Source organism: Coregonus clupeaformis, chromosome 12 (assembly GCF_020615455.1).
Source record: "Coregonus clupeaformis isolate EN_2021a chromosome 12, ASM2061545v1, whole genome shotgun sequence".
NCBI classification, from domain to species: domain Eukaryota; kingdom Metazoa; phylum Chordata; class Actinopteri; order Salmoniformes; family Salmonidae; genus Coregonus; species Coregonus clupeaformis.
The window spans coordinates 2,996,860-3,023,863 of record NC_059203.1 but is presented as its reverse complement, the minus strand read 5'-3'; the positions used below and the strand labels follow the sequence as shown (position 1 = coordinate 3,023,863).

Here is a 27,004-nt window from a genome sequence, read left to right as displayed (position 1 = left end):
GAGAATACACAAATCTAAGCCTCGTGTCATCACAAAGAGGAACTTAAAAAACTTCAGTAAACAGGCTTTTTTACGTGATCTTTATTTTAGTGACATTGATTGTATTTCAGCTATCACTGAACCTGATTTAGCTATGAGCCTGTTTTCAATACTATTGTGGATAATCATGCTCCCTTAAAAAACTGAAGGGTTTATCCGGAATTATCAGAAGTCATTCATTAAAGAGATGATGCTTGGGTCAAGGCCAGGAACACAGGCTTAGGCCCGGACTGGCAAGCTTTTAAGCAACTGAAGAATCATTGTGTAAGACAAATCAGAAAGGCTAAATCTGATTATTATGTAACCGCTCTTTCGGATTGTAATGGGAACCGGGCTAAATACTAGAAAACTGTCAAATCCCTGAAGGGTTCTACTTCCTCCTCTCTGCCACATCAATTCAGACACTGGCCTCATTACGGGAAAAAATGCAGTCATTGCATTTAATCACAATTTTATTTCAGCAGGCTATCTTGTTGAAATAACTTCTAAGCCTATTCACAATGATAATGGGCAGGATGCTGAAAGGGGAAACTTGCTGAATGATCAGAGAAATGATAGTCAAAGCTTTTCTTTTAGGCTATTTACAGAAAAAGAAGTCCTGGATGCTTTCCTAGCAATAGACAACAAGAAATCCACAGGGGCCGACCAATTGGATCCCGGTCTGCTTAAGTGTGCAGCACCCATCATTATTGGCTAAGTAACCCAGATTTTTTATTTAACATTCTTATCAGGAAATATTCCTAAAGTATGGAAATTAGCTATTGTGCTGCCACTCCATAAGGGCGGGGATAGCAGTGATCTTGATAATTATCACCCCATTTCAAGGCTTCCTTGTCTAGCTAAGATTCTTGAATCCTTGGTAAAAGTACAACTTTGCTCTTTTTTATCTGAGAAAAGTATTTAGAATGTAAACCAATCAGGGTTTAGGCTGGACATAGCACTATTACTTCAACCACTTTAGCACCGTATTGCTGGAACAAAATTCAAAAAATAAATCTTGATGCTCTGGTGCCGTTCAGGCAATTTAAAGTATTCATTGGGGACTTATTTCTGGAGGAATGTAACAGTTTTTCTGGGTAATTTGTGATGTTTTATTTGTGATTACCATGACTGCGTTTTTGTATTTTAATGTGTGTGTGTATATATATATATATATATATATATATATATATATATATATATATATATATATATACAGTGGGGAGAACAAGTATTTGATACACTGCCGATTTTGCAGGTTTTCCTACTTACAAAGCATGTAGAGGTCTGTCATTTTTATCATAGGTACACTTCAACTGTGAGAGACGGAATCTAAAACAAAAATCCAGAAAATCACATTGTATGACTTTTAAGTAATTAATTTGCATTTTATTGCATGACATAAGTATTTGATAAATCAGAAAAGCAGAACTTAATATTTGGTACAGAAACCTTTGTTTGCAATTACAGAGATCATACGTTTCCTGTAGGTCTTGACCAGGTTTGCACACACTGCAGCAGGGATTGTGGCCCACTCCTCCATACAGACCTTCTCCAGATCCTTCAGGTTTCGGGGCTGTCGCTGGGCAATACAGACTTTCAGCTCCCTCCAAAGATTTTCTATTGGGTTCAGGTCTGGAGACTGGCTAGGCCACTCCAGGACCTTGAGATGCTTCTTACGGAGCCACTCCTTAGTTGCCCTGGCTGTGTGTTTCGGGTCGTTGTCATGCTGGAAGACCCAGCCACGACCCATCTTCAATGCTCTTACTGAGGGAAGGAGGTTGTTGGCCAATATCTCGCGATACATGGCCCCATCCATCCTGAACATATCCTGAAAGGCCGCTCAGCAAGGAAGAAGCCACTGCTCCAAAACTGGCATAAAAAAGCCAGACTACGGTTTGCAACTGCACATGGGGACAAAGATTGTACTTTTTGGAGAAATGTCCTCTGGTCTGATGAAACATAAACAGAACTGTTTGGCCATAATGACCATCATTATGTTTGGAGGAAAAAGGGGGTCCCTTGCAAGCCAAAGAACACCATCCCAACCGTGAAGCACGGGGGTGGCAGCATCATGCTGTGGGGGTGCTTTGCTGCAGGAGGGACTAGTGCACTTCACAAAATAGATGGCATCATGGGGAAGGAAAATTATGTGGATATATTGAAGCAACATCTCAAGACGTCAGTCAGGAAGTTAAAGCTTGGTCGCAAATGGGTCTTCCAAGTGGACAATGACCCCAAGCATACTTCCAGAGTTGTGGCCAAATGGCTTAAGGACAACAAAGTCAAGGTATTGGAGTGGCCATCATAAAGCCCTGACCTCAATCCTATAGAAAAATTGTGGGCAGAACTGAAAAAGTGTGTACGAGCAAGGAGGCCTACAAACCTGACTCAGTTACATCAGCTCTGTCAGGAGTAATGGGCCAAAATTCACCCAACTTATTGTGGGAAGCTTGTGGAAGGCTACCCGAAACGTTTGACCCAAGTTAAACAATTTAAAGGCAACGCTACCAAATACTAATTGAATGTATGTAAACTTCTGACCCACTGGGAATGTGATGAAAGAAATAAAAGCTGAAATTAATATATACAGTGGGGGAAAAAAGTATTTAGTCAGCCACCAATTGTGCAAGTTCTCCCACTTAAAAAGATGAGAGGCCTGTAATTTTCATCATAGGTACACGTCAACTATGACAGACAAAATGAGAATTTTTTTTCCAGAAAATCACATTGTAGGAGTTTTTATGAATTTATTTGCAAATTATGGTGGAAAATAGGTATTTGGTCAATAACAAAAGTTTCTCAATACTTTGTTATATACCCTTTGTTGGCAATGACACAGGTCAAACGTTTTCTGTAAGTCTTCACAAGGTTTTCACACACTGTTGCTGGTATTTTGGCCCATTCCTCCATGCAGATCTCCTCTAGAGCAGTGATGTTTTGGGGCTGTCGCTGGGCAACACGGACTTTCAACTCCCTCCAAAGATTTTCTATGGGGTTGAGATCTGGAGACCTCCAGGACCTTGAAATGCTTCTTACGAAGCCACTCCTTCGTTGCCCAGGCGGTGTGTTTGGGATCATTGTCATGCTGAAAGACCCAGCCACGTTTCATCTTCAATGCCCTTGCTGATGGAAGGAAGTTTTCACTCAAAATCTCACGATACATGGCCCCATTCATTCTTTCCTTTACATGGATCAGTCGTCCTGGTCCCTTTGCAGAAAAACAGCCCCAAAGCATGATGTTTCCACCCCCATGCTTCACAGTAGGTATGGTGTTCTTTGGATGCAACTCAGCATTCTTTGTCCTCCAAACACGACGAGTTGAGTTTTTAGCAAAAAGTTATATTTTGGTTTCATCTGACCATATGACATTCTCCCAATCCTCTTCTAGATCATCCAAATGCACTCTAGCAAACTTCAGACGGGCCTGGACATGTATTGGCTTAAGCAGGGGGACACGTCTGGCACTGCAGGATTTGAGTCCCTGGCGGCGTAGTGTGTTACTGATGGTAGGCTTTGTTACTTTGGTCCCAGCTCTCTGCAGGTCATTCACTAGGTCCCCCCGTGTGGTTCTGGGATTTTTGCTCACCGTTCTTGTGATCATTTTGACCCCACGGGGTGAGATCTTGCGTGGAGCCCCAGATCGAGGGAGATTATCAGTGGTCTTGTATGTCTTCCATTTCCTAATAATTGCTCCCACAGTTGATTTCTTCAAACCAAGCTGCTTACCAATTGCAGATTCAGTCTTCCCAGCCTGGTGCAGGTCTACAATTTTGTTTCTGGTGTCCTTTGACAGCTCTTTGGTCTTGGCCATAGTGGAGTTTGGAGTGTGACTGTTTGAGGTTGTGGACAGGTGTCTTTTATTTACATTTACATTTACGTCATTTAGCAGACGCTCTTATCCAGAGCGACTAACAATTTGGTGCATTCACCCTATAGCCAGTGGGATAACCACTTTACAATTTATTTATTTTAAATTTTTGATATATTTTATTTATAATTTTATATGATTTTTATTTTATTAATGTTTTTTTATTTTTTTATTTTTTTAGGGGGGGGGGTAGAAGGATTACTTTATCCTATCCCAGGTATTCCTTAAAGAGGTGGGGTTTCAAATGTCTCCGGAAGGTGGTGAGTGACTCCGCAGTCCTGGCGTCGTGAGGGAGCTTGTTCCACCATTGGGGTGCCAGAGCAACGAACAGTTTTGACTGGGCTGAGCGGGAACTATGCTTCCGCAGAGGAAGGGGAGCCAGCAGGCCAGAGGTGGATGAACGCAATGCACTCGTTTGGGTGTAGGGACTGATCAGAGCCTGAAGGTACGGAGGTGCCGTTCCCCTCACAGCTCCATAGGCAAGCACCATGGTCTTGTAACAGATGCGAGCTTCAACTGGAAGCCAGTGGAGTGTGCGGAGGAGCGGGGTGACGTGAGAGAACTTGGGAAGGTTGAACACCAGACGGGCTGCGGCATTCTGGATGAGTTGCAGAGGTTTAATGGCACAGGCAGGGAGCCCAGCCAACAGCGAGTTGCAGTAATCCAGACGGGAGATGACAAGTGCCTGGATTAGGACCTGTGCCGCTTCCTGTGTAAGGCAGGGTCGTACTCTCCGAATGTTGTAGAGCATGAACCTGCAGGATCGGGTCACCGCCTTGATGTTAGCGGAGAACGACAGGGTGTTGTCCAGGGTCACGCCAAGGCTCTTCGCACTCTGGGAGGAGGACACAACGGAGTTGTCAACCGTGATGGCGAGATCATGGAACGGGCAGTCCTTCCCCGGGAGGAAGAGCAGCTCCGTCTTGCCAAGGTTCAGCTTGAGGTGGTGATCCGTCATCCATACTGATATGTCTGCCAGACATGCAGAGATGCGATTCGCCACCTGGTTATCAGAAGGGGGAAAGGAGAAGATTAGTTGTGTATCGTCAGCGTAGCAATGATAGGAGAGGCCATGTGAGGATATGACAGAGCCAAGTGACTTGGTGTATAGCGAGAATAGGAGAGGGCCTAGAACTGAGCCCTGGGGGACACCAGTGGTGAGAGCACGTGGTGCGGAGACAGCTTCTCGCCACGCCACTTGGTAGGAGCGACCGGTCAGGTAGGACGCAATCCAAGAGTGAGCCGCGCCGGAGATGCCCAGCTCGGAGAGGGTGGAGAGGGAGGATCTGATGGTTCACAGTATCAAAGGCAGCAGACAGGTCTAGAAGGACAAGAGCAGAGGAGCGAGAGTTAGCTTTAGCAGTGCGGAGAGCCTCCGTGACACAGAGAAGAGCAGTCTCAGTTGAATGACCAGTCCTGAAACCTGACTGGTTTGGATCAAGAAGGTCATTCTGAGAGAGATAGCAAGAGAGTTGGCTAAAGACGGCACGCTCAATAGTTTTGGAAAGAAAAGAAAGAAGGTATACTGGTCTGTAGTTGTTGACATCAGAGGGATCGAGTGTTGGTTTTTTGAGAAGGGGTGCAACTCTCGCTCTCTTGAAGACAGAAGGGACATAGCCAGCGGTCAAGGATGAGTTGATCAGCGAGGTGAGGTAGGGGAGAAGGTCACCGGAGATGGTCTGGAGAAGAGAGGAGGGGATGGGGTCAAGCGGGCAGGTTGTTGGGCGGCCTGCAGTCACAAGTCGCAAGATTTTATCTGGAGAGAGAGGGCAGGACAGAAGAGTTATACTGATAACAAGTTCAAACAGGTGCCATTAATACAGGTAACGAGTGGAGGACAGAGGAGCCTCTTAAAGAAGAAGTTACAGGTCTGTGAGAGCCAGAAATCTTGCTTGTTTGTAGGTGACCAAATACTTATTTTCCACCATAATTTGCAAATAAATTCATTAAAAATCCTACAATGTGATTTTATGGATTTTTTACAGGCCTCTCTCATCTTTTTAAGTGGGAGAACTTGCACAATTGGTGGCTGACTAAATACTTTTTTCCCCCACTGTATATATATATATCCCACACTCCCTCCTTCCCCCTCCATCCTCTTCTCCCCTCCCACACTCCCTCCTTCCCCCTCCACCCTCTTCTCCCCTCCCACACTCCCTCCTTCCCCCTCCACCCTCTTCTCCCCTCCCACACTCCCTCCTTCCCCCTCCACCCTCTTCTCCCCTCCCACACTCCCTCCTTCCCCTCCACCGTCTTCTCCCCTCCCACACTCCCTCCTTCCCCCTCCACCCTCTTCTCCCCTCCCACACTCCCTCCTTCCCCCCTCCACCCTCTTCTCCCCTCCCACACTCCCCTCCTTACCCCTCCACCCTCTTCTCCCCTCCCACACTCCCTCCTTACCCCTCCACCCACTTCTCCCCTCCCCCTTGCACAGCTTGAAAAAGGTAAAGGAGTTGAGGTATGAATCACCTTTGCTCTGAAGGCAATTATTCTACCAGTGGATAAGGCATCAGTCCCAATCCTCCTTCTCCCTCCCTCCATCCTTTCCTTCTTTCCTCCAGCCCACTGGACCTGTCAAGCTCCACAGCCCACCAATGAATGCAGCTCTTGCCCCTCTAGGCAGTCCCTGTGCAGCATTGATGTTTCTCTGCCTAGTGGTTGCACTGCACAGCATAGGTCTGCTCATCTCCGTACCCTGCTGCCAGGCTACCATGTACCTGGAGGACCGTGATGTTGAAGCTCCAACAGGGATCCAGTGTAGCTAACTTCACTTGGCTAACTAGCGTAACAGCACAGTGCGTCTAACTGCGGCGGCTTGCCTGACAGCATCTGTCTGTTGCTCCTATTTGAACTAAACATGGTATGAGACGGGTGGACTGGGGTGTGAGCAGATGTAGTAGTAGTACTTGAAGTTGGACAGAGTTTGAGTTACAGGGCTGCCAGGAGGGCTGGAGAAAGCAGAAGTGTTAACCCACTGTGCAAAAACTGGTTGAATCAACGTTGTTTCCACGTCATTTCAACCCCAAAAATAAATGTGATGAATCAACGTGGGAAACTAATTAGATTTTCAAAAAGCCATCAACGTAAGGGCATTTCTTCTTTTTTTCACTCAACTTGTAACCTAAATCCAATTACGTTATTTTTTGTTGTTGATTTCACATTGAATTCACGTTAGTTGACAACTCAATCAAATGTAAACCAAAACTGCTTTTTCCCAGATACAGTATCTATTAATTAGAATGTTGAGGGTCATTTGTATTGTAGTTATTATGGATCCCCATTAGCTGTTGCCAAGGCAGCAGCTACTCTTCCTGGGGTCCAGCAAAATTAAGGCAGTTATACATTCTTAAAAACATTACAATACATTCATAACAGATTTCACAACATATTAAGTGTGTGCCCTCAGGTCTCTACTCTACTACCACATATCTATAACACAAAATCCATGTATACGTGTGTATAGTGCGTATGTTATCGTGTGTTTGTATGCATGTGTCTGTGTCTATGTTTGTGTTGCTTCACAGTCCCCGCTGTTCCACAAGGTGTATTTTTATCTATTTTTTTAAATCAAATTGTACTGCTGGTATGAGTTACTTGATGTGGAATAGAGTTCCATGGCTCTATATAGTACTGTGTGCCTCCCATAGTCTGTTCTTGACTTGGGGCTGTGAAGAGACCTCTTGTGGCATGTCTTGTGGGGTATGCATGGGTGTCCGAGCTGTGTGCCAGTAGTTCAAACAGACAGCTCGGTGCATTCAACATGTCAATACCTCTCACAAATACAACTAGTGATGAAGTCAATCTCTCCTCCACTTTGAGCCAGGAGAGATTGACATGCATATTATTAATGTTAGCTCTCTGTGTACATCCAAGGGCCAGCCGTGCTGCCCTGTTCTGAGCCAATTGCAATTTTCCTAAGTCCCTCTTTGTGGGACCTGATCACATGACTGAACAGTAGTCCAGGTGTAACAAAACTAGGGCCTGTAGGACCTGCCTTGTTGATAGTGTTGTTAAGAAGGCAGAGCAGCGCTTCATTATGGACAGACTTCTCCCTATCTTAGCTGTGGTCCTCTGTAGCTCAGCTGGTAGAGCACGGCGCTTGTAACGCCAAGGTAGTGGGTTTGATCCCCGGGACCACCCATACACACAAAAAAAAAATTATGCACGCATGACTGTAAGTTGCTTTGGATAAAAGCGTCTGCTAAATGGCATATTATTTAGCTATTGTTGTATCAATATGTTTTGACCATGACAGTTTACAAACCAGGATTACTCCAAGCAATTTAGTCTCCTCAACTTGCTCAATTTTCACATTATTCATTACAAGATTTAGTTGAGGTTTAGGGTTTAGTGAATGATTTGTCCCAAATACAATGCTTTTAGTTTTAGAAATATTTAGGACTAACTTATTCCTTGCCACCTATTCTGAAACTAACTGCAGCTATTTGTTAAGTGTTGCTGTCATTTCAGTTGCTGTGGTAGCTGACATGTATAGTGTTGAGTCATCTGCATACAGCCAGTGGCATGTCGTTGATAAAGATTTTAAAAAGTAAGGGGCCTAGACAGCTGCCCTGGAAAATTCCTGATTCTACCTGGATTTTGTTGGATAGGCTTCCGTTAAAGAACACCCTCTGTGTTCTGTTAGACAGGTAACTCTTTATCCACAATATAGCAGGGGGTGTAAAACCATAACACAAACATTTCTCCAGCAACAGATTATGATCGATCATGTCAAAAGCCTAAAGTATAAGAAAGTATAAGAAAAAGCCAAAAGTATAAGAAAACAGCCCCCACAATCTTTTTATCATCAATTTCTCTCAGCCAATCATCAGTCATTTGTGTAAGTGCTGTGCTTGTTGAATGTCCTTCCCTAAAAGTGTGCTGAAAGTCTGTTGTCAATTTGTTTACTGTAAAATAGCATTTTATCTGGTCAAACACAATTTTTTCAAAACGTTTACTAAGAGTTGGTAACAGGCTGATTGGTTGGCTATTTGAGCCAGTTAAGGGGCTTTACTATTCTTAGGTAGGGGAATAACTTTTGCTTCCCTCCAGGACTGAGGGCACACACTTTCTAGTAGGCTTAAATTGAAGATATGGCAAATAGGAGTGGCAATATCGTCCGCTATTATCCTCAGTAATTTTCCATCCAAGTTGTCAGACCCCGGTGGCTTGTCATTGTTGATCGACAATAATACTTTTTTCACCTCTTCCACACTTACTTTAAGAAATTCTAAATTACAATGCTTGCCTTTCATAATTTGGTCAGATATATTTGTGTAGTGTCAGCATTTGTTGCTGGCATGTCATGCCTAAGTTTGCTAATCTTGCCAGTGAAAAAGTAATTAAAGTAGTTGGCAATATCAGTGGGTTTTGTGATGAATGAGCCATCTGATTCAATTAATGATGGAGCGGAGTTTGCCTTTTTGCCCAAAATGTCATTTAAGGTGCTCCAAAGCTTTTTACTATCATTCTTTATGTCATATATCTTTGTTTCATAGTGTAGTTTCTTCTTCTTTTTATTGAATTTAGTCACATGATTTCTCAATTTGCAGTAAGTTTGCCAATCGGTTGTGCAGCCAGACCTATTTGCCATCTCTTTTGCCTCATCCCTCTCAACCATACAATTTTTCAATTCCTCATCAATCCACGGGGATTTAACAGTTTTTACAGTCATTTTCTTAATGGGTGCATGTTTATTAGTAACTGAGATAAGCAATTTCATAAATGTGTAAAGCGCAGCGTCTGGTTGCTCGTCATTACACACCACGGACCAACAAATATTATTCACATCAACAACATAGGAATCACTACAAAACGTATTGTATGACCTAATACATTATATTAGGCCCAGCTATTGGAACTTTGGTTTTCCTAGATATGGCTACAATATTGTGATCACTGCATCCGATGGATTTGGATACTGCTTTCAAACACATTTCTGCAGCATTAGTAAATATGTGATCAATACATGTTGATGATTTCATTCCTGTGCTGTTTGTAACTACCCTGGTAGGTTGAATGATAACCTGAACCAGGTTGCAGGCACTAGTTACAGTTTGAAGCTTTCTCTTGAGTGGGCAGCCTGATGAAAGCCAGTCAATATTTAAATCACCCAGAAAGTATACCTCTCTATTGATATCACATATATTATCAAGCATTTCACACATGTTATCCAGATACTGACTGTTAGCACTTGGTGGTCTATAGCAGGTTCCCACCAGAATGATTGTGGATAAATACCACTGTGCAGTCAGTGACTTTACCGGCTGTTCTTTCCCCAGACTCTGTGCTCTCTCAAACAGACAATGTTAACAAATCATGTCAAATCTCAGTCCCAGTCTACGGAGGGGTCTCAGCCGCAGGGATCTCAGCCGTAGTCTACGGAGGGGTCATTTTGGTTCAAATCCTTTGTTTATCCCATCTCCAGTGTTTCTCTATAGGGCTCTGTCTCTGATGCGAGGCTGTTTCACACTAAAAAAGTATTTAGTCAGCCACCAATTGTGCAAGTTCTCCCACTTAAAAAGATGAGAGAGGCCTGTAATTTTCATCATAGGTACACATCAACTATGACAGACAAAGTGAGAAAAATAAATCCAGAAAATCACATTGTAGGATTTTTAATGAATTTATTTGCAAATTATGGTGGAAAATAAGTATTTGGTCAATAACAAAAGTTTCTCAATACTTTGTTATATACTCTTTGTTGGCAATGACACAGGTCTTCACAAGGTTTTCACACACTGTTGCTGGTATTTTGGCCCATTCCTCCATGCAGATCTCCTCTAGAGCAGTGATGTTTTGGGTCTGTCGCTGGGCAACACAGACTTTCAACTCCCTCCAAAGATTTTCTATGGGGTTGAGATCTGGAGACTGGCTAGGCCACTCCAGGACCTTGAAATGCTTCTTACGAAGCCACTCCTTCGTTGCCCGGGCGGTGTGTTTGGGATCATTGTCATTCTGAAAGACCCAACCACGTTTCATCTTCAATGCCCTTGCTGATGGAAGGAGGTTTTCACTCAAAATCTCACGATACATGGCCCCATTCATTCTTTCCTTTACACGGATCAGTCGTCCTGGTCCCTTTGCAGAAAAACAGCCCCAAAGCATGATGTTTCCACCCCCATGCTTCACAGTAGGTATGGTGTTCTTTGGGTGCAACTCAGCATTCTTTGTCCTCCAAACACGACGAGTTGAGTTTTTACCAAAAAGTTATATTTTGGTTTCATCTGACCATATGACATTCTCCCAATCCTCTATTGGATCATCCAAATGCACTCTAGCAAACTTCAGATGGGCCTGGACATGTACTGGCTTAAGCAGGGGGACACGTCTGTCACTGCAGGATTTGAGTCCCTGGCGGCGTAGTGTGTTACTGATGGTAGGCTTTGTTACTTTGATCCCAGCTCTCTGCAGGTCATTCACTAGGTCCCCCCGTGTGGTTCTGGGATTTTTGCTCACCGTTCTTGTGATCATTTTGACCCCACGGGGTGAGATCTTGCGTGGAGCCCCAGATCGAGGGAGATTATCAGTGGTCTTGTATGTCTTCCATTTCCTAATAATTGCTCCCACAGTTGATTTCTTCAAACCAAGCTGCTTACCTATTGCAGATTCAGTCTTCCCAGCCTGGTGCAGGTCTACAATTTTGTTTCTGGTGTCCTTTGACAGCTCTTTGGTCTTGGCCATAGTGGAGTTTGGAGTGTGACTGTTTGAGGTTGTGGACAGGTGTCTTTTATACTGATAACAAGTTCAAACAGGTGCCATTAATACAGGTAACGAGTGGAGGACAGAGGAGCCTCTTAAAGAAGAAGTTACAGGTCTGTGAGAGCCAGAAATCTTGCTTGTTTGTAGGTGACCAAATACTTATTTTCCATCATAATTTGTAAATAAATTCATTAAAAATCCTACAATGTGATTTTCTGGAGAAAAAAAATCTCAATTTGTCTGTCATAGTTGACGTGTACCTATGATGAAAATTACAGGCCTCTCTCATCTTTTTAAGTGGGAGAACTTGCACAATTGGTGGCTGACTAAATACTTTTTTTCCCCACTGTATATCCCCTGGCTCTCTCACTCTGCCAGCACGTGGCATCTAGGTTGCCTCCCAAATGACCTCCCCCATTCCCTATGTAGTGCACTACTTTTGACCAGGGCGGGTACCATTTGGGACGCATAGATAGACGTCCCACTGTATGACCACATGGTTTTTTAATGCCTTTAATGCTAATAGTATACACTATACTGAGAGGATTATAGGACTAAACCAGAGAAGTCAGTTGAATGAGAAAGGTATAAAGATAGTGTCCAATGTTGTGCCTGGCGATGTGTATACACATGAATAATGTGCCCGGCTAGCGGTAAGGCACAAAGCCATAAGAGGAAATTACAATGTCTACCCATTCATCACGGGGCGACGACGACGCAGGTCAATGTGCTAAGAGCTAGGCTAGCTCTCTCCTAGCTCTTTCCCTAAACATGCCTACGACCTTTCACCCATCTCATTTCTAGCCAATTAGAAAATGGCTGCTGTCAGCTCTGGGATGGTTGGTTGAGGGCGGCTGTGTCAAAGGCGTAACTTTCGTGGCGGAGATGCATTAAAATCCATATTCATCTGGAGCACTGGCATACTGATAATAATGTGGGGAGGGCTTGCTTGGTTTCCACAAGTGTAAATTGCTTTGTTCTGTCAATAGTCTGATCGAGACGGGAGCATTGTTGCATTGTTATAATTTGTAGTATTGTATGTTCACTGGAAATGTGACAATATAACACGTGTGGGTCAGTAGATGTGTGTGTGTCAGTGGATGTGTGTGTGTCAGTGGATGTGTGTGTGTCAGTGGATGTGTGTGTGTCAGTGGATGTGTGTGTGAGACAGAGAGAAGAAGAGAGAGGGAGTAAGCGAGAGAGAGATTAGCTACATACTGTATCTATTTATGACCCTGTGTGGGTGTGTGTAGCCATGCCTTTGTGTGTCAGTGTGTGTTCAAATAGCCTAGTGTTGGTTAAGTGACAGTGATGGTTTGCTTTTGGACCACTCCAGACTGTCATGTCCGTCAATCAATTAAACAGCCTTGTATTTCTTTGAATCCTTGTATTCATCCTCACAAATTCAAAACGTTTAAATGCTTAATAGAGTAAATGTTGTTATTTTTGGCTCCATAGCATTCATTCACATACATGTGCATAGTTCACTGTATAGGCCCTTTAATGTTGAAAGCAGAAATGTGCCCAGTTTGGGTTTCCACCGATCTGACAAGTTTCGCTGAGCGCAATAGCTAGCACTGACGGCCACCTTAGACTCGCATTCTATAGTCTGCACCCACTTGAATACTACAGTAAAGACTGCATAGTAATGCTGACCGGACATCATTCACCTTATACCTACTGTTGTAGCAATCTGGGTCACTGCGTCGAAAGAACCCACAGCTCCATTATGGCACAAGGATGAGCAGGGAGCAGAACACCTCTGGGCTGAGCTAAAGGGGAGGAATGGATGAGGTACCCAGCGTGCACATACTGTAACATTCTGAGAACCGTGTTTCTTAGAGCTTGGTGAGAGTGTGGTTGTCCTATGGTTATTTTGCATATGACCTTCCCAGAATGTTCTGGGAATGGTGCAGGATAGTTGCCTAGCTTTGGAACATTCTCAGCTCATTTAAGGAACTTGACAAAATAACGTTATTTTCTTGGTATTTCATTACTTTAACAGAACGTTTCCTAAAAGTTCAAACATGGTTACATTTAATTAAATTTTTTGGTAATGTTCTAGGAACGTTCTCCAACTGGTTTGACATAGGGAATGTTCTCAAATAGTTCAGAGAACGTTAAGAAACAAAGTTCTTCTATTGGAATGTCAATGCTTCAGCATAACGTTTCCTACAGGTTTCCTCATGGTTCTATTTAAAGTCATGTTCTCAGAACATTAAGAAAACTTTCCATAAAAACCACAAGAAACATAAGTAACGTTCTAAGAATGTTATTTAAAAACATATACAGTGGGGAGAACAAGTATTTGATACACTGCCGATTTTGCAGGTTTTCCTACTTACAAAGCATGTAGATGTCTGTAATTTTTATCATAGGTACACTTCAACTATGAGAGACAGAATCTAAAACAAAAATCCAGAAAATCACATTGTATGATTTTTAAGTAATTAATTTGCATTTTATTGCATGACATAAGTATTTGATCAGACCAGATTACAGACCTCTACATGCTTTGTAAGTAGGAAAACCTGCAAAATCGGCAGTGTATCAAATACTTGTTCTCCCCACTGTGTATATGCATTCTCAGCATCAACAAAACTATCTCTATCTTGTTTATTGTTTTCAGGTGTGTTGGCCGCGCCCACTAATTGGCCACACCTGATCTTAATGAGGGCGTGTTTCCTTAGAAATGGGTTCTGTTTGTTTACTAGACAAAAATTAACAGCTTTGTTTGAGTAATACAAAACATTGCATGCTAGCTCCATCCTGGTGGTCGCAGTGGACTAATTCCATGGATAGAAAACAGAAGATCATATGTTCAAATCTCACTGATGCCGTGTCACAATAAAAATAAATGTGTTTACATGATTAATGCCTAGGCAAATGCAATTCAATGTATCCTATCTGTTCTTTGAGTTCAAAACAGTTAACCTAAGCTAGCAGTCTTATTGAAATGTTTTAAGGAAGTTACTCAAAAACCTCATAATAACCTATAATTTCTGTATTTTCTTAGAACGTTAATAAAACTTCCCAGTAAAACATTCATGGAACCATAGTTAAACAATGTCAGAACCTCCCTGCAACCTAAACATTTACATTCCCAGAACAGGCAAAAATGTTCACGTTTAAAAAAAAATCAGTTTTATCGGTCAGGAAACGAATGGCTTTGTTCCCAGAACCAATGGGAAATCAAAGATGTACATTCCCACAACTTCCAAGGAACCAAATGTGCTAGCTAGGGTAGCTAGATGGGACGAATGAGGAAGAATGATGAGGTAGCTTGAGGGGAGGAATGATGATGTATCTTGAGGGGAGCAATGATGAGGTAGCTAGAGGGGAGCAATGATGAGGTAGCTAGAGGGGAGAAAGGATGAGATAGCTAGAGGGGAGCAATGATGAGATAGCTAGAGGGGAGCAATGATGAGGTAGCTAGAGGGGAGGAATGATGAGATAGCTAGAGGGGAGCAATGATGAGGTAGCTAGAGGGGAGCAATGATGAGGTAGCTAGAGGGGAGAAAGGATGAGATAGCTAGTGGGGAGCAATGACGAGATAGCTAGAGGGGAGCAATGATGAGGTAGCTAGAGGGGAGCAATGATGAGATAGCTAGAGGGGAGCAATGATGAGATAGCTAGAGGGGAGCAATGATGAGGTAGCTAGAGGGGAGCAATGATGAGGTAGCTAGAGGGGAGCAATGATGAGGTAGCTAGAGGGGAGCAATGATGAGATAGCTAGAGGGGAGAAAGGATGAGATAGCTAGAGGGGAGAAAGGATGAGATAGCTAATGCACATGAACTTAAGCAATTTGGCCATGCACTATAACGGGGAAAAACTTTGGGCCAGTGCCAATATTAACCTGGAACCCAGAGTTGGGGGTCAGTTCCATTTCAAATCCTGTCTGTTGAATTGAACATGGCATCTCTCCATACGAAGTGCAATTCAATCCCTGAATTGCCTGGGATTGCGAGGGAATTGACCCTGAAACCCGCCGGCACACACCGTAAGTGGACTCCACTTAGCACTCTGATAGTGTCAACATTCAATCTTATGGCTCTGTAAGGAGACCCCTAAAGCTATATCCACTTTCACTAGGGTTATGTCTATTTGTGCATTTTTGGTAGGCCAATATACCACAGCTAAGGGCTGTATCCAGGCACTGCACTTCGCGTCGTGCCTTAGAACTTAGCCATGGTATATTGGCCATACGTATACCACACCGCCTAGGGCATTATTGCTTATATAGCCTACCAAAAATGTACAAATATTCAGAATCCCTCTCCACTTAAGGTTACATCATCTATTCATTGATATCTGCTGAAATGGAATTACATGCCAACTCACAGAGCCATTTAACCAAGATGTAGTTAAAGAAGCGGCGGTGACATTGACTGGCAGTATGGGAAATGGAGACAGGGGAGGATGGGGAGGGAGGGAGGGGAGGATTCTCCAGGGGTCTCCAAGTGACAGAAAATCTCCAGGAGGCCCCTGCCAGGGACATGACATGCTCTCGAGTGGTGACGCGCCAGACGCCTCGTCACCCATTAATAAGTAATCATGGGAAAGTCACTCCGCTGACCGGTCTGCTGCTTAGCGCTGTCTGTGACGTCACAGGGATATATAGGAGATTTCAATAAGGTGGTTTCCTAATTATATTATGATATAGAATATACCTTATACAGTATATTGTAAGTAAGTACAATACAAATGTATTCAAAATAAAAAACAGAAATACCTTATTTACATATGTATTCTGACCCTTTGCTATTCAACTCGAAATTGAGCTCAGGTGTATCCTGTTTCCATTGATCATCCTTGAGATGTGAATACAACTTGATTGTTGTCCACCTGTGGTAAATTCAATTGATTGGAGATGATTTGAGCAATCGGGAGAGAAGGGCCTTGGTCAGAGAGGTGACCAAGAACCCGATGTTCACTCTGACAGAGTTCTAGAGTTCCTCTGTGGAGATGGGAGAACCATCCAGAAGGACAACCATCTCTGCAGCACTCCACCAATCAGGCATTTATGGTAGAGTGGCCAGACAGAAGCCACTCCTTAGTAAAAGGCACATGACAGCCTGCTTGGAGTTTGCCAAAAGGCACCTAAAGACTCTCAGACCATGAGAAACAAGATTCTCTGGTCTGATGAAACCAAGATTGAACTCTTTGGCCTGAATGCCAAGCGTCACGTCTGGAGGAAACCTGGCACCATCCCTACAGTGAAGCATGGTGGTGGCAGCGGCAGGGACTGGGAGACTAGTCAGGATCGAGCCAAAGCTGAACGGAGCAAAGTACAGAGAGATCCTTGATGTAAACCTGCTCCAGAGGGCCTCCCGAGTGGTGCAGAAGTCTAAGGCGGCGCACAATTGGCCCAGCGTCGTCCGGGTTAGGGGAGGGTTTGGCCGATCGGGATTTCCTTGTCCAATCACGCTCTAGCGACTCCTTGTGGTGGGCCGGGCGCCTGCAAGCTGACTTCAGTCACCAGCTGGACGGTGTTTCCTCCAACACATTGGTGCGGCTGGCTTCCGGGTTAAGCGAGCAGTGTGTCAAGAAGCAGTGCGACTTGGCAGAGTCGTGTTTTGGAGGACGCATGGCTCTCGACCTATATTTTGATTTGTTTAACACTTTTTTGGTTACTACATGATTCCATATATGTTATTTCATAGTTTTGATATCTTCACTATTATTCTACAATGTAGAAAATAGTAAAAATAAAGAAAAACCCTTGAATGAGGAGGTGTGTCCAAACTTTTGACTGGTAGTGTATATGCCATACATTCCAAGTTTGGGAATAGTGATGAGCTTCTTCAATCAATCAAGCACTGTGACATCATCTTCATAGGGATTTCAGTATGCAGTTTATTTGATTGTATTATGAAACATGATTTACCTTATGCAGCACCATATCATACTCTGTAACTTACATTTGGAATAGTGAGTGCATCATCAATGGGACCGTTAGTGACATTTTACTTTTGAGAAATTACATTTCAGAGCTGTACTAAACAGGGACTGTATTCTTCCACCAATGTGAAAGCTTGGTTCACAAAGTACTTGCTGATGGCCTCTTTAAGTGATCGGTACAGTCTACATGGACAGGAAGAGGTTGGTCAAAGAAAAAAAGCAGGATGTCTTTGAGGACCTTCACTTATTTTCATAAATTCATCATTGTTCCTTTGATGTTGGCACTTCAATTAATTAACTAGCAGGAGACATGGGCCAGGGAGAGATAAATGATATGAGAGTTGTGTGGAACACTCACCTTTAGGATATATTACCCTGCCAAACACAACACTGTTCAAGCATGACTCAAGTTGTCCCTTTTTGATAATTTAAGGAAGGCTGCCAGGCTGTACAACAAAATATCAAATGACCTGGGCTTTTGATCCTAGATGAGTCTTAGTGACCTGGGCTTTGGATCCAAGAGGAGTCTTAATGACCTGGCTTTGGATCCTAGAGGAGTCTTAATGACCTGGGCTTTGGATCCAAGAGGAGTGTTAATGACCTGGTCTTTGGATCGTAGGGGAGTCTTAATGACCTGGGCTTTGGATCCTAGAGGAGTCTTAATGACCTGGGCTTTGGATCCTAGAGGAGTCTTAATGACCTGGGCTTTGGATCCTAGAGGAGTCTTAATGACCTGGGCTTTGGATCGTAGGGGAGTCTTAATGACCTGGGCTTTGGATCCTAGAGGAGTGTTAATGACCTGGCTTTGGATCCGAGGGAACAGCCTAAATCTTTGTGTGTGGATGTGCGTGTGGATGTGTGTGTGGGACTTGATTTCTATACAATGTCGTGACGTGACTTACTTTAATGTATAACTGTTATTTATCGAATCACCTAACTATGTTTAATTGTCACTCGATTAAATTAATCATGTAACAATTAACTCATTAGGAATTTGGGGCACCACGGAAGAAGTTGTTTAACGAGTTACCATCTCCCGAATTAAACTCTTAGAAGATATATATGTTATATATCGATAACAGTCACTTATTAAATAATTACCTCTTATCAGTCTCATTCTGAACGTCGCATAATCCTTGAACCTGCAAGAACCCTAACCTTATTGATGAATCAGCAATACACAAATTGGCTTAATCATTTATTTACTAACTAACTAAATAATAAAACAATACAAAAACATATAGGTTTTTGATTACTAACTTAATACAATGAAAACAGGTCCCTAGTGGACTGGACTAACATTAGCATGAATGCTTGGGTAGTGGGGGGGTCAGAATGGAAGGGAGAGACAGAGATTCAAACTATCGTGGTTTATTTGGAAACTATGCTCACAGTAATCATAATACTTATGCACCTTAATAACGCTCATTCGGATTAGAAATGCAACATGTATTTACGTGTAGCTGTCCTCGATAGTTAAGTTGATGATGTAGGACTCTGGTTTGCCCACCAGAGATCCCAATGTCCTTGGTAGAGTTTCTGGTCGTAGTGCTGGTTAGAATGGATACTTCAGATGTACCAGCGGTTGTCTGAGAGGGATTGTCCTCTTTCTCATGTCTTTAGTGAAAGTTCTCTAGACGACTATACATGCCAGCTGCAGACTGAAATGATAAGGTCTAGTGCATTGTCTTCTTCTTCACCTCATGTAGAGGTTGAGAGTTTCATAGTTTCTCCATTTCAAACATGTGGACTAACGTCTCACGTTTTCTGATCTTTCTGGTCTGGTAGAAATTCAACCATTTGCAACGTTTAGCTCACGCTTCACGTCTGCTGGTCTTCCTTTGGTAATGGAGTTGTAGTTTTAAACCATTTTGTAACGTTTAGCTCACGCTTCACGTCTGCCGGTCTGAGGTGAATTTCGGCTTTTTATGCACTCGGGGTAAAAGGGGCGTTCCATCATGTTTGTGCTCATCTGGGCGTGGCCACTGACTGAGAACAAATCAATATGGAAAACAATCATCTCATCTAGAATGCTAAAATCACATTGTTATCTTCACAAAAGTATTATTATACTTAATCATTCATTTTATACTACAATTAGATGCAAACCTCATAACTGGGAAGTGTACCCCCTCTACCTTTTAAACAGAGCATGTATTTTTGGCTGGGTGTGGGTCGATGTGAGCTGGAACTGTAATACTTCACAAGCTTTTAGTATTCTTTAATATTATTTTAATAGTCTTCAATAATATATGCGGTCAGAGATCATCTCTCTCTCTCTCTCTCTCTCTCTCTCTCTCTCTCTCTCTCTCTCTCTCACTACTCTGTCTCACTCTCTATCTGTCTATCTCTCTATCTGTTTCTCTCTTCTTGTCTTTCTTTCCATCTCTCCCTCTTTCTGTCTCTGTTTTTTCTATCTCCCTCTCTTAGTCCATGCCGCTCTGTCATTGCTTGTCCATATATGTATATATTCTTAAATTCCATTCCTTACTAGATTTGTTTGTATAGGTATATGTTGTGAAATTGTTAGATATTACTTGTTAGATATTACTGCACTGACGGAGCTAGAAGCACAAGCATTTCGCTACACCCGCAATAACATCTGCTAAACACATGTATTTGACAAATACAATTTGATTTGATTTGATTTGTCCATCTCTCATAACCCCCTCTCTCCTTCTCTCATAACCCCTTCTCTCTGTCTCTCATAACCCCCTCTCTCTGTCTGTCATAACCCCCTCTCTCTGTCTCTCATAACCCCCTCTCTCCTTCTCTCATAACCCCCTCTCTCTGTCTGTCATAACCCCTTCTCTCTGTCTGTCATAACCCTTTCTCTCTGTCTCTCATAACCCCCTCTCTCTGTCTGTCATAACCCCCTCTCTCTGTCTCTCATAACCCCCTCTCTCCTTCTCTCATAACCCCCTCTCTCCTTCTCTAATAACCCCCTCTCTCCATCTCTCATAACCCCCCCTCTCTGTCTGGCATAACCCCCTCTCTCCTTCTCTCATAACCCCCCTCTCTCCATCTCTCATAACCCCCCTCTCTCCATCTCTCATAACCCCCTCTCTCTGTCTGTCATAACCCCCTATCTCCTTCTCTCATAACCCCCTCTCTCCTTCTCTCATAACCCCCTCTCTCTGTCTCTCATAACCCCCTCTCTCTGTCTGTCATAACCCCCTCTCTCCTTCTCTCATAACCCCCTCTCTCCTTCTCTCATAACCCCCTCTCTCCTTCTCTCATAACCCCCCTCTCTCCTTCTCTCATAACCCCCTCTCTCTGTCTGTCATAACCCCTCTCTCCATCTCTCATAACCCCCTCTCTCTGTCTGTCATAACCCCTTCTCTCTGTCTGTCATAACCCCTTCTCTCTGTCTGTCATAACCCCCTCTCTCCTTCTCTCATAACCCCCTCTCTCCTTCTCTCATAACCCCCTCTCTCTGTCTGTCATAACCCCTTCTCTCTGTCTGTCATAACCCCCTCTCTCCTTCTCTCATAACCCCCTCTCTCTGTCTGTCATAACCCCCTCTCTCTGTCTGTCATAACCCCCTCTCTCCTTCTCTCATAACCCCCTCTCTCTGTCTCTCATAACCCCCCTCTCTCCATCTCTCACAACCCCCTCTCTCTGTCTGTCATAACCCCCCTCTCTCCTTCTCTCATAACCCCCTCTCTCTTTCTCTCATAACCCCCTCTCTCTGTCTGTCATAACCCCCTTCTCTCTGTCTGTCATAACCCCCTCTCTCCTTCTCTCATAACCCCCTCTCTCCTTCTCTCATAACCCCCCTCTCTCCTTCTCTCATAACCCCCTCTCTCCTTCTCTCATAACCCCCTCTCTCCTTCTCTCATAACCCCCTCTCTCTGTCTCTCATAACCCCCTCTCTCTGTCTGTCATAACCCCCTCTCTCCTTCATAACCCCATAGAGAGAGAAGAGTACAGAGGGGGTATGCAGTTAGCGCACATGGCTGCCTCGACCTCACTAAAAGACATGACCTCAGGCGAGAGGGAGCGCAATCTGCCATCTTAGAGAAGGGCTGGAGGGGGAGAGAAGGCAGATATAGGCTATGTTTGTGCCATAGTGTTGTAAACAACAGCATCGCAAACAGAGGGATTTTCAAGTGTTTCGTAATTTCGCCCTGGTTTTGATTTTAGATATGTAATGAATATATGTGTTTCAGGGAAGGTTGTCCTTGCAAGTTTCGACTGACAGGCATGCGAGTGTGAAACTTTGTGGACTTGTGTTTTTTTTAAGTGAGCGCTTAACTCAGGCTATCAATCTCGCTCAAAGCCTTGCAGTCCCAAAGCATGACATCACATTAGTTGGCTGTTCAGGGTCACTTGTTTAGGGAATTATGCTCTGAGGGGCAACGGCTTCTGTTTATTCATAAAGACACAGTTGAGCAAAATTAGCATTGTGCATTTTAAGTATTGAATACAACAGGGACGCATTGTATTTCAACCCATCTGAAGGTTTTGTGTTTCTTCTTCCAGGTGATGGAAACCCCAAAGAAAGCAGCCCTTTCATCAACAGCAGTGATGCTGCGGAGAAGAGCCAGCAATACGACGGCAAACATATGGCTCTGTTTGAGGTATGTATACGCACACACACACACATACACACATGCACAGACAGACACGCACACACACACACACATACACACACACACATGCACAGACAGACACACACACATTTACTCATGCATGTGCAACACAAATCAAGGCTGTGATGACCAGAGGATGGTCCTGCCTGTGAGACTGCAATTTGTAGGCAATTTGTAGGCACACACACACACACACACACACACACACACACACACACACACACACACACACACACACACACACGGTTCAGCAAGTGATTGAATAAGGTCCCTGACATCGATTAATGAGGGTAATTACTGTTTGAAGGGTAAGGGAAAACCTCAGGTTAATACAAGCACATTTCCAAACCGCTACAGAAAAGCCAAGTGTAATTTTTGTATATCTCAAAGGGAATTAAGAGTGGTTTGTTACTGTATTATATAGTTTGTATTCATAGTGCACATTTTATATCTTACACATTGCTTCCCACTTGCTTCGAGGCAAGCAACACTGAAGCATGCATGAGAGCACCAGCTGTTCCGGACGACTGTGTGATCACGCTCTCCATAGCCGATGTGAGCAAGATCTTTAAACAGGTCAACATTCAGAAGGCCGCGGGGCCAGACGGATTACAAGGACATGTACTCAGAGCATGCGCGGACCAACTGGCAAGTGTCTTCACTGACATTTTCAACCTCTCCCTGACCGAGTCGGTAATACCTACATGTTTCAAGCAGACCACCATAGTCCCTGTGCCCAAGAATGCGAAGGTAGCCTGCCTAAATGACTACCGCCCTGTAGCACTCACGTAGGTAGCCATGAAGTGCTTTAAAAGGCTGGTCATGGCTCACATCAACACCATCATCCAGGAAACCCTAGACCCACTCCAATTCGCATACCGCCCCAACAGATCCACAGATGATGCAATCTCAATTGCACTCCACACTGTCCTTTCCCACCTGGACAAAAGGAACACCTATGTGAGAATGCTGTTCATTGACTACAGCTCTGCGTTCAACACCATAGTGTCCACAAAGCTCATCACTAGACACCTCCCTCTGCAACTGGATCCTGGACTTCCTGACGGGCCGCCCCCAGGTGGTAAGGGTAGGCAACAACACATCTGCCACGCTGATCCTCAACATGGGGGCCCCTCAGGGGTGCGTGCTTATTCCCCTCCTGTACTCCCTGTTCACCCACGACTTCAACACCATCATTAAGTTTACTGATGACACAACGGTGGTAGGCCTGATCACCAACAACGATGAGACAGCCTACAGGGAGGAGGTCAGAGACCTGCCAGTGTGGTGCCAGGACAACAACCTCTCCCTCAACGAGATCAAGACAAAGGAGCTGATCGTGAACTACAAGAAAAGGAGGGCCGAACACGCCTCCATTCTCATTGACGGGGCAGTAGTGGAGCGGGTCGAGAGCTTCAAGTTCCTTGGTGTCCACATCACCAACAAACTATCATGGTCCAAACACACCAAGACAGTCGCGAAGAGGGCACGACAACGCCTATTCCCCCTCAGGAGACTGAAAAGATTTGGCATGGGTCCCCAGATCCTCAAAAAGTTCTACAGCTGCACCATCGTGAACATCCTGACCGGTTGCATCACCGCCTGATATAGCAACTGCTCAGCAGCTGACCATAAGGCGCTACAGAGGGTAGTGCGTACAGCCAAGTACATCACTGGGGCCAAGCTTCCTGCCATCCAGGACCTCTATACTAGGCGGTGTGTCAGAGGAAGGCCCAAAAATTGTCAAAGACTCCAGTGACCCAAGTCATAGACTGTTCTCTCTGCTACTGCACGGCAAGCGGTACCGGAGCGCCAAGTCTAGGTCCAAAAGGCTCCTTAACAACTTCTACTCCCAAGCCATAAGACTGCTGAACAATTAATCAAATGGCCACCCAGACTATTTGCATTGACCCCCCCCCCCCTTTGTTTTTACACTGCTGCTACTCACTGTTTATTATCTATGCATAGTCACTTTACCCCTGCCTACATGTACAAATTACCTCAATTACCTCGACTAACCTGTACCCCCGCACATTGACTCGGTTACCGGTACCCCCTGTATATAGCCTCGTTATTGTTATTTTATTGTGTTACTTTATTTTATTTTGTAAATATTTTCTTAACTCTATTTTCTTAACTGCATTGTTGGTTAAGGGCTTGTAAGTAAGCATTTCACGGTAAGGTCTACACCTGTTGTATTCGGCGTATGTGACAAATACAATTTTATTTGATTTGACATTATGTGGCACCACCTCAGATATGTAAAGGCATCCATTTTGCATCAATATGCTCACTACATTGCCTGCTACAGTAATGTTTTATTTAAGCAATAAGGCCCTCGAGGGTGTGGTATATGCATGACGCAACGTGGAGTGCCTGGATACAGCCCTTAGCCGTGGTATATTGGCCATATACCACAAACCCCAGAGGAGCCTTATTGCTATTATAAACGTTACCAACGTGATTAGAGCAGTAAAAATACATGTTTTGTCATACCCGTGTTCTGATATACCACGGCTGTCAGCCAATCAGCATTCAGGGCTCGAACCACCTAGTGTATAATATGGAATTGACCATTTGCTATGTTATCCTGTGTGTGTCAATGCACTCTGCAGGAGGAGATGGAGACCAGTCCCATGGTATCAACCATGATCAGTAGCCTGGCCAACTACTCCAGCCTCCCCCAGGGCAGCAAGGAGCACGAGGAGGAGGCAGACAATGAGGAGGAAGACAAAAAGAAGAAGAAACCTATCAAGGTACAGCACTGGTCAATCAGACCCATGGGGCGGCAGGTAGCTTAGTGGTTAAGAGCGTTGTGCCAGTAACCGAAAGGTCGCTGGTTCTAATCCCCGAGCCGACTAGGTGAAAAATCTGTCGATGTGCCCTTGAGCAAGGCACTTAACCCTAATTGCTCATGTAAGTCGCTCTGGATAAGAGCGTCTGCTAAATGACTAAAATGTAAATAACCCAGCACTGGTCAATCAGACCCGTAACACAGCACTGGTCAGACCCGTAACACAGCACTGGTCAGACCTGTAACACAGCACTGGTCAGACCTGTAACCCAGCACTGGTCAATCAGACCCATAACCCAGCACTGGTCAGACCTGTAACCCAGCACTGGTCAATCAGACCCATAACCCAGCACTGGTCAATCAGACCCATAACCCAGCACTGGTCAATCAGACCCATAACCCAGCACTGGTCAATCAGACCTGTAACACAGCACTGGTCAGACCTGTAACACAGCACTGGTCAATCAGACCCGTAACACAGCACTGGTCAGACCTGTAACACAGCACTGGTCAATCAGACCCGTAACACAGCACTGGTCAGACCCATAACACAGCGCTGGTCAATCAGACCCGTAACACAGCACTGGTCAGACCCATAACACAGCACTGGTCAATCAGACCCGTAACACAGCACTGGTCAGACCTGTAACACAGCACTGGTCAATCAGACCCGTAACACAGCACTGGTCAATCAGACCCGTAACACAGCACTGGTCAGACCTGTAACACAGCACTGGTCAATCAGACCCGTAACACAGCACTGTTCAGCCATAACACAGCGCTGGTCAGTCAAACCTGTAAAATAGCGCTGGTCAGTCAGACCCGTAAAATAGCAAGTACCACAGCACTGATCACTGATCCGCCAGGCACGTAAAACACAAAACCAATCAGTCAGGTCCATGTACACTGTGACCTGTGAAGGTACTTTTCAGTTAAAGTAAAAAATATGTCTTCTCCATAACAGGTAATGCACACCTACAGTCAGGTCCTAAATTATGCCAGGAGGCTGAAACTTGGCCTGAAGTGGATCTTCCAGCAAGACAATAACCCCAAGCACACATAAAAATCCACAAATAAATGTTTAATTCACCACAAAATCAACATTTTGAAATGGCCGTCTCAGTCTCCGGACTTGAACCCCATTGAAAATCTATGGTTTGAATTGAAGAGAGCAGTCCATAAGTGCAGACAAAGGATATCAAGGAGCTGGACAGATTCTGTATAGAAGAATGTTTAAGATCCCTCCCAATTTGTTCTCCAATCTCATAAAACATTTGAGAAAAAGGCTCAGTGCCATTATCCTTGCAAGGTGTGGTATTGAAAGGTATTGAAAACAGGGGTGCCAATAATGTTGACCCCTATCTTTCTGAGATTTTGTTGTATTACTTGATAAAAAAAAATATATTTCTCTGAGCATTTGTATTACTATAAAATAATATATATATATATATATTTGTTTTTATGAGCATACATACATAGCTCAGTATTAGTATTATTTATTTTATACAGTCTTTTTTGCTCATCTTTATCAATAATAATAATGTTGGACCTTACTGTATGATGGTTGTGTTATGGCAATGGACAGTGAAAGCCTTTTACTCAGAGACTGGAGTGTAAACATATGGCTTTGTCAGATATGTAACACAGTCCGTGTTGGTCGATAGCAAATTCTGTTTACTGCATGCTGGTCTCCGCTGAGGTTCGCTGTGACAGTGTTGTGTTATGTTGTCAGAGAAGTGTCCAAGCGTTGCCAGTCAACCATGTGGGAATGCCTGATCTGTCTCCCAGATGACAGCCCTCAGTGAATTTTGACCCTGGGCTGTCTCAGTGTCTGCCCAACGAGGAGAGTCGCCTAACAGACCTGCCTAGTTAAGAGCCTGACTCAAGACCTTTTCACCCTGGGTTTTTCCTCATCTATTTCTGTTTTGGTTTCTTTATTTATTTCATTCTTGGTTCTTTTTCCAGGCTCCCTGTTTACCTTGCTCCTTCTTTCAGTCCTTCTACCTGGATGTCACCTGTCCCTCTGTATGGTTCCTTCTACCTGGATGTCACCTGTCTCTCTGTATGGTTCCTTCTACCTGGATGTCACCTGTCTCTCTGTATGGTTCCTTCTACCTGGATGT

General features: G+C 44.0%; 1 protein-coding gene across 3 annotated transcripts in view; it reads left to right on the top strand.

Annotated features, from left to right (window-relative positions):
- slc12a5a (solute carrier family 12 member 5a) overlaps positions 1-27,004 on the top strand; it is a 302,630-nt gene that overhangs the window by 202,112 nt on the left and 73,514 nt on the right. For all 3 annotated transcript variants that reach the window (XM_041891976.2, XM_041891975.2, XM_041891977.2), the window contains exons 2-3: positions 21,978-22,075; positions 24,703-24,843. In XM_041891976.2, the coding sequence (XP_041747910.1) occupies positions 21,978-22,075; positions 24,703-24,843 (239 nt within the window). The remainder of the gene's footprint in view (positions 1-21,977; positions 22,076-24,702; positions 24,844-27,004) is intronic.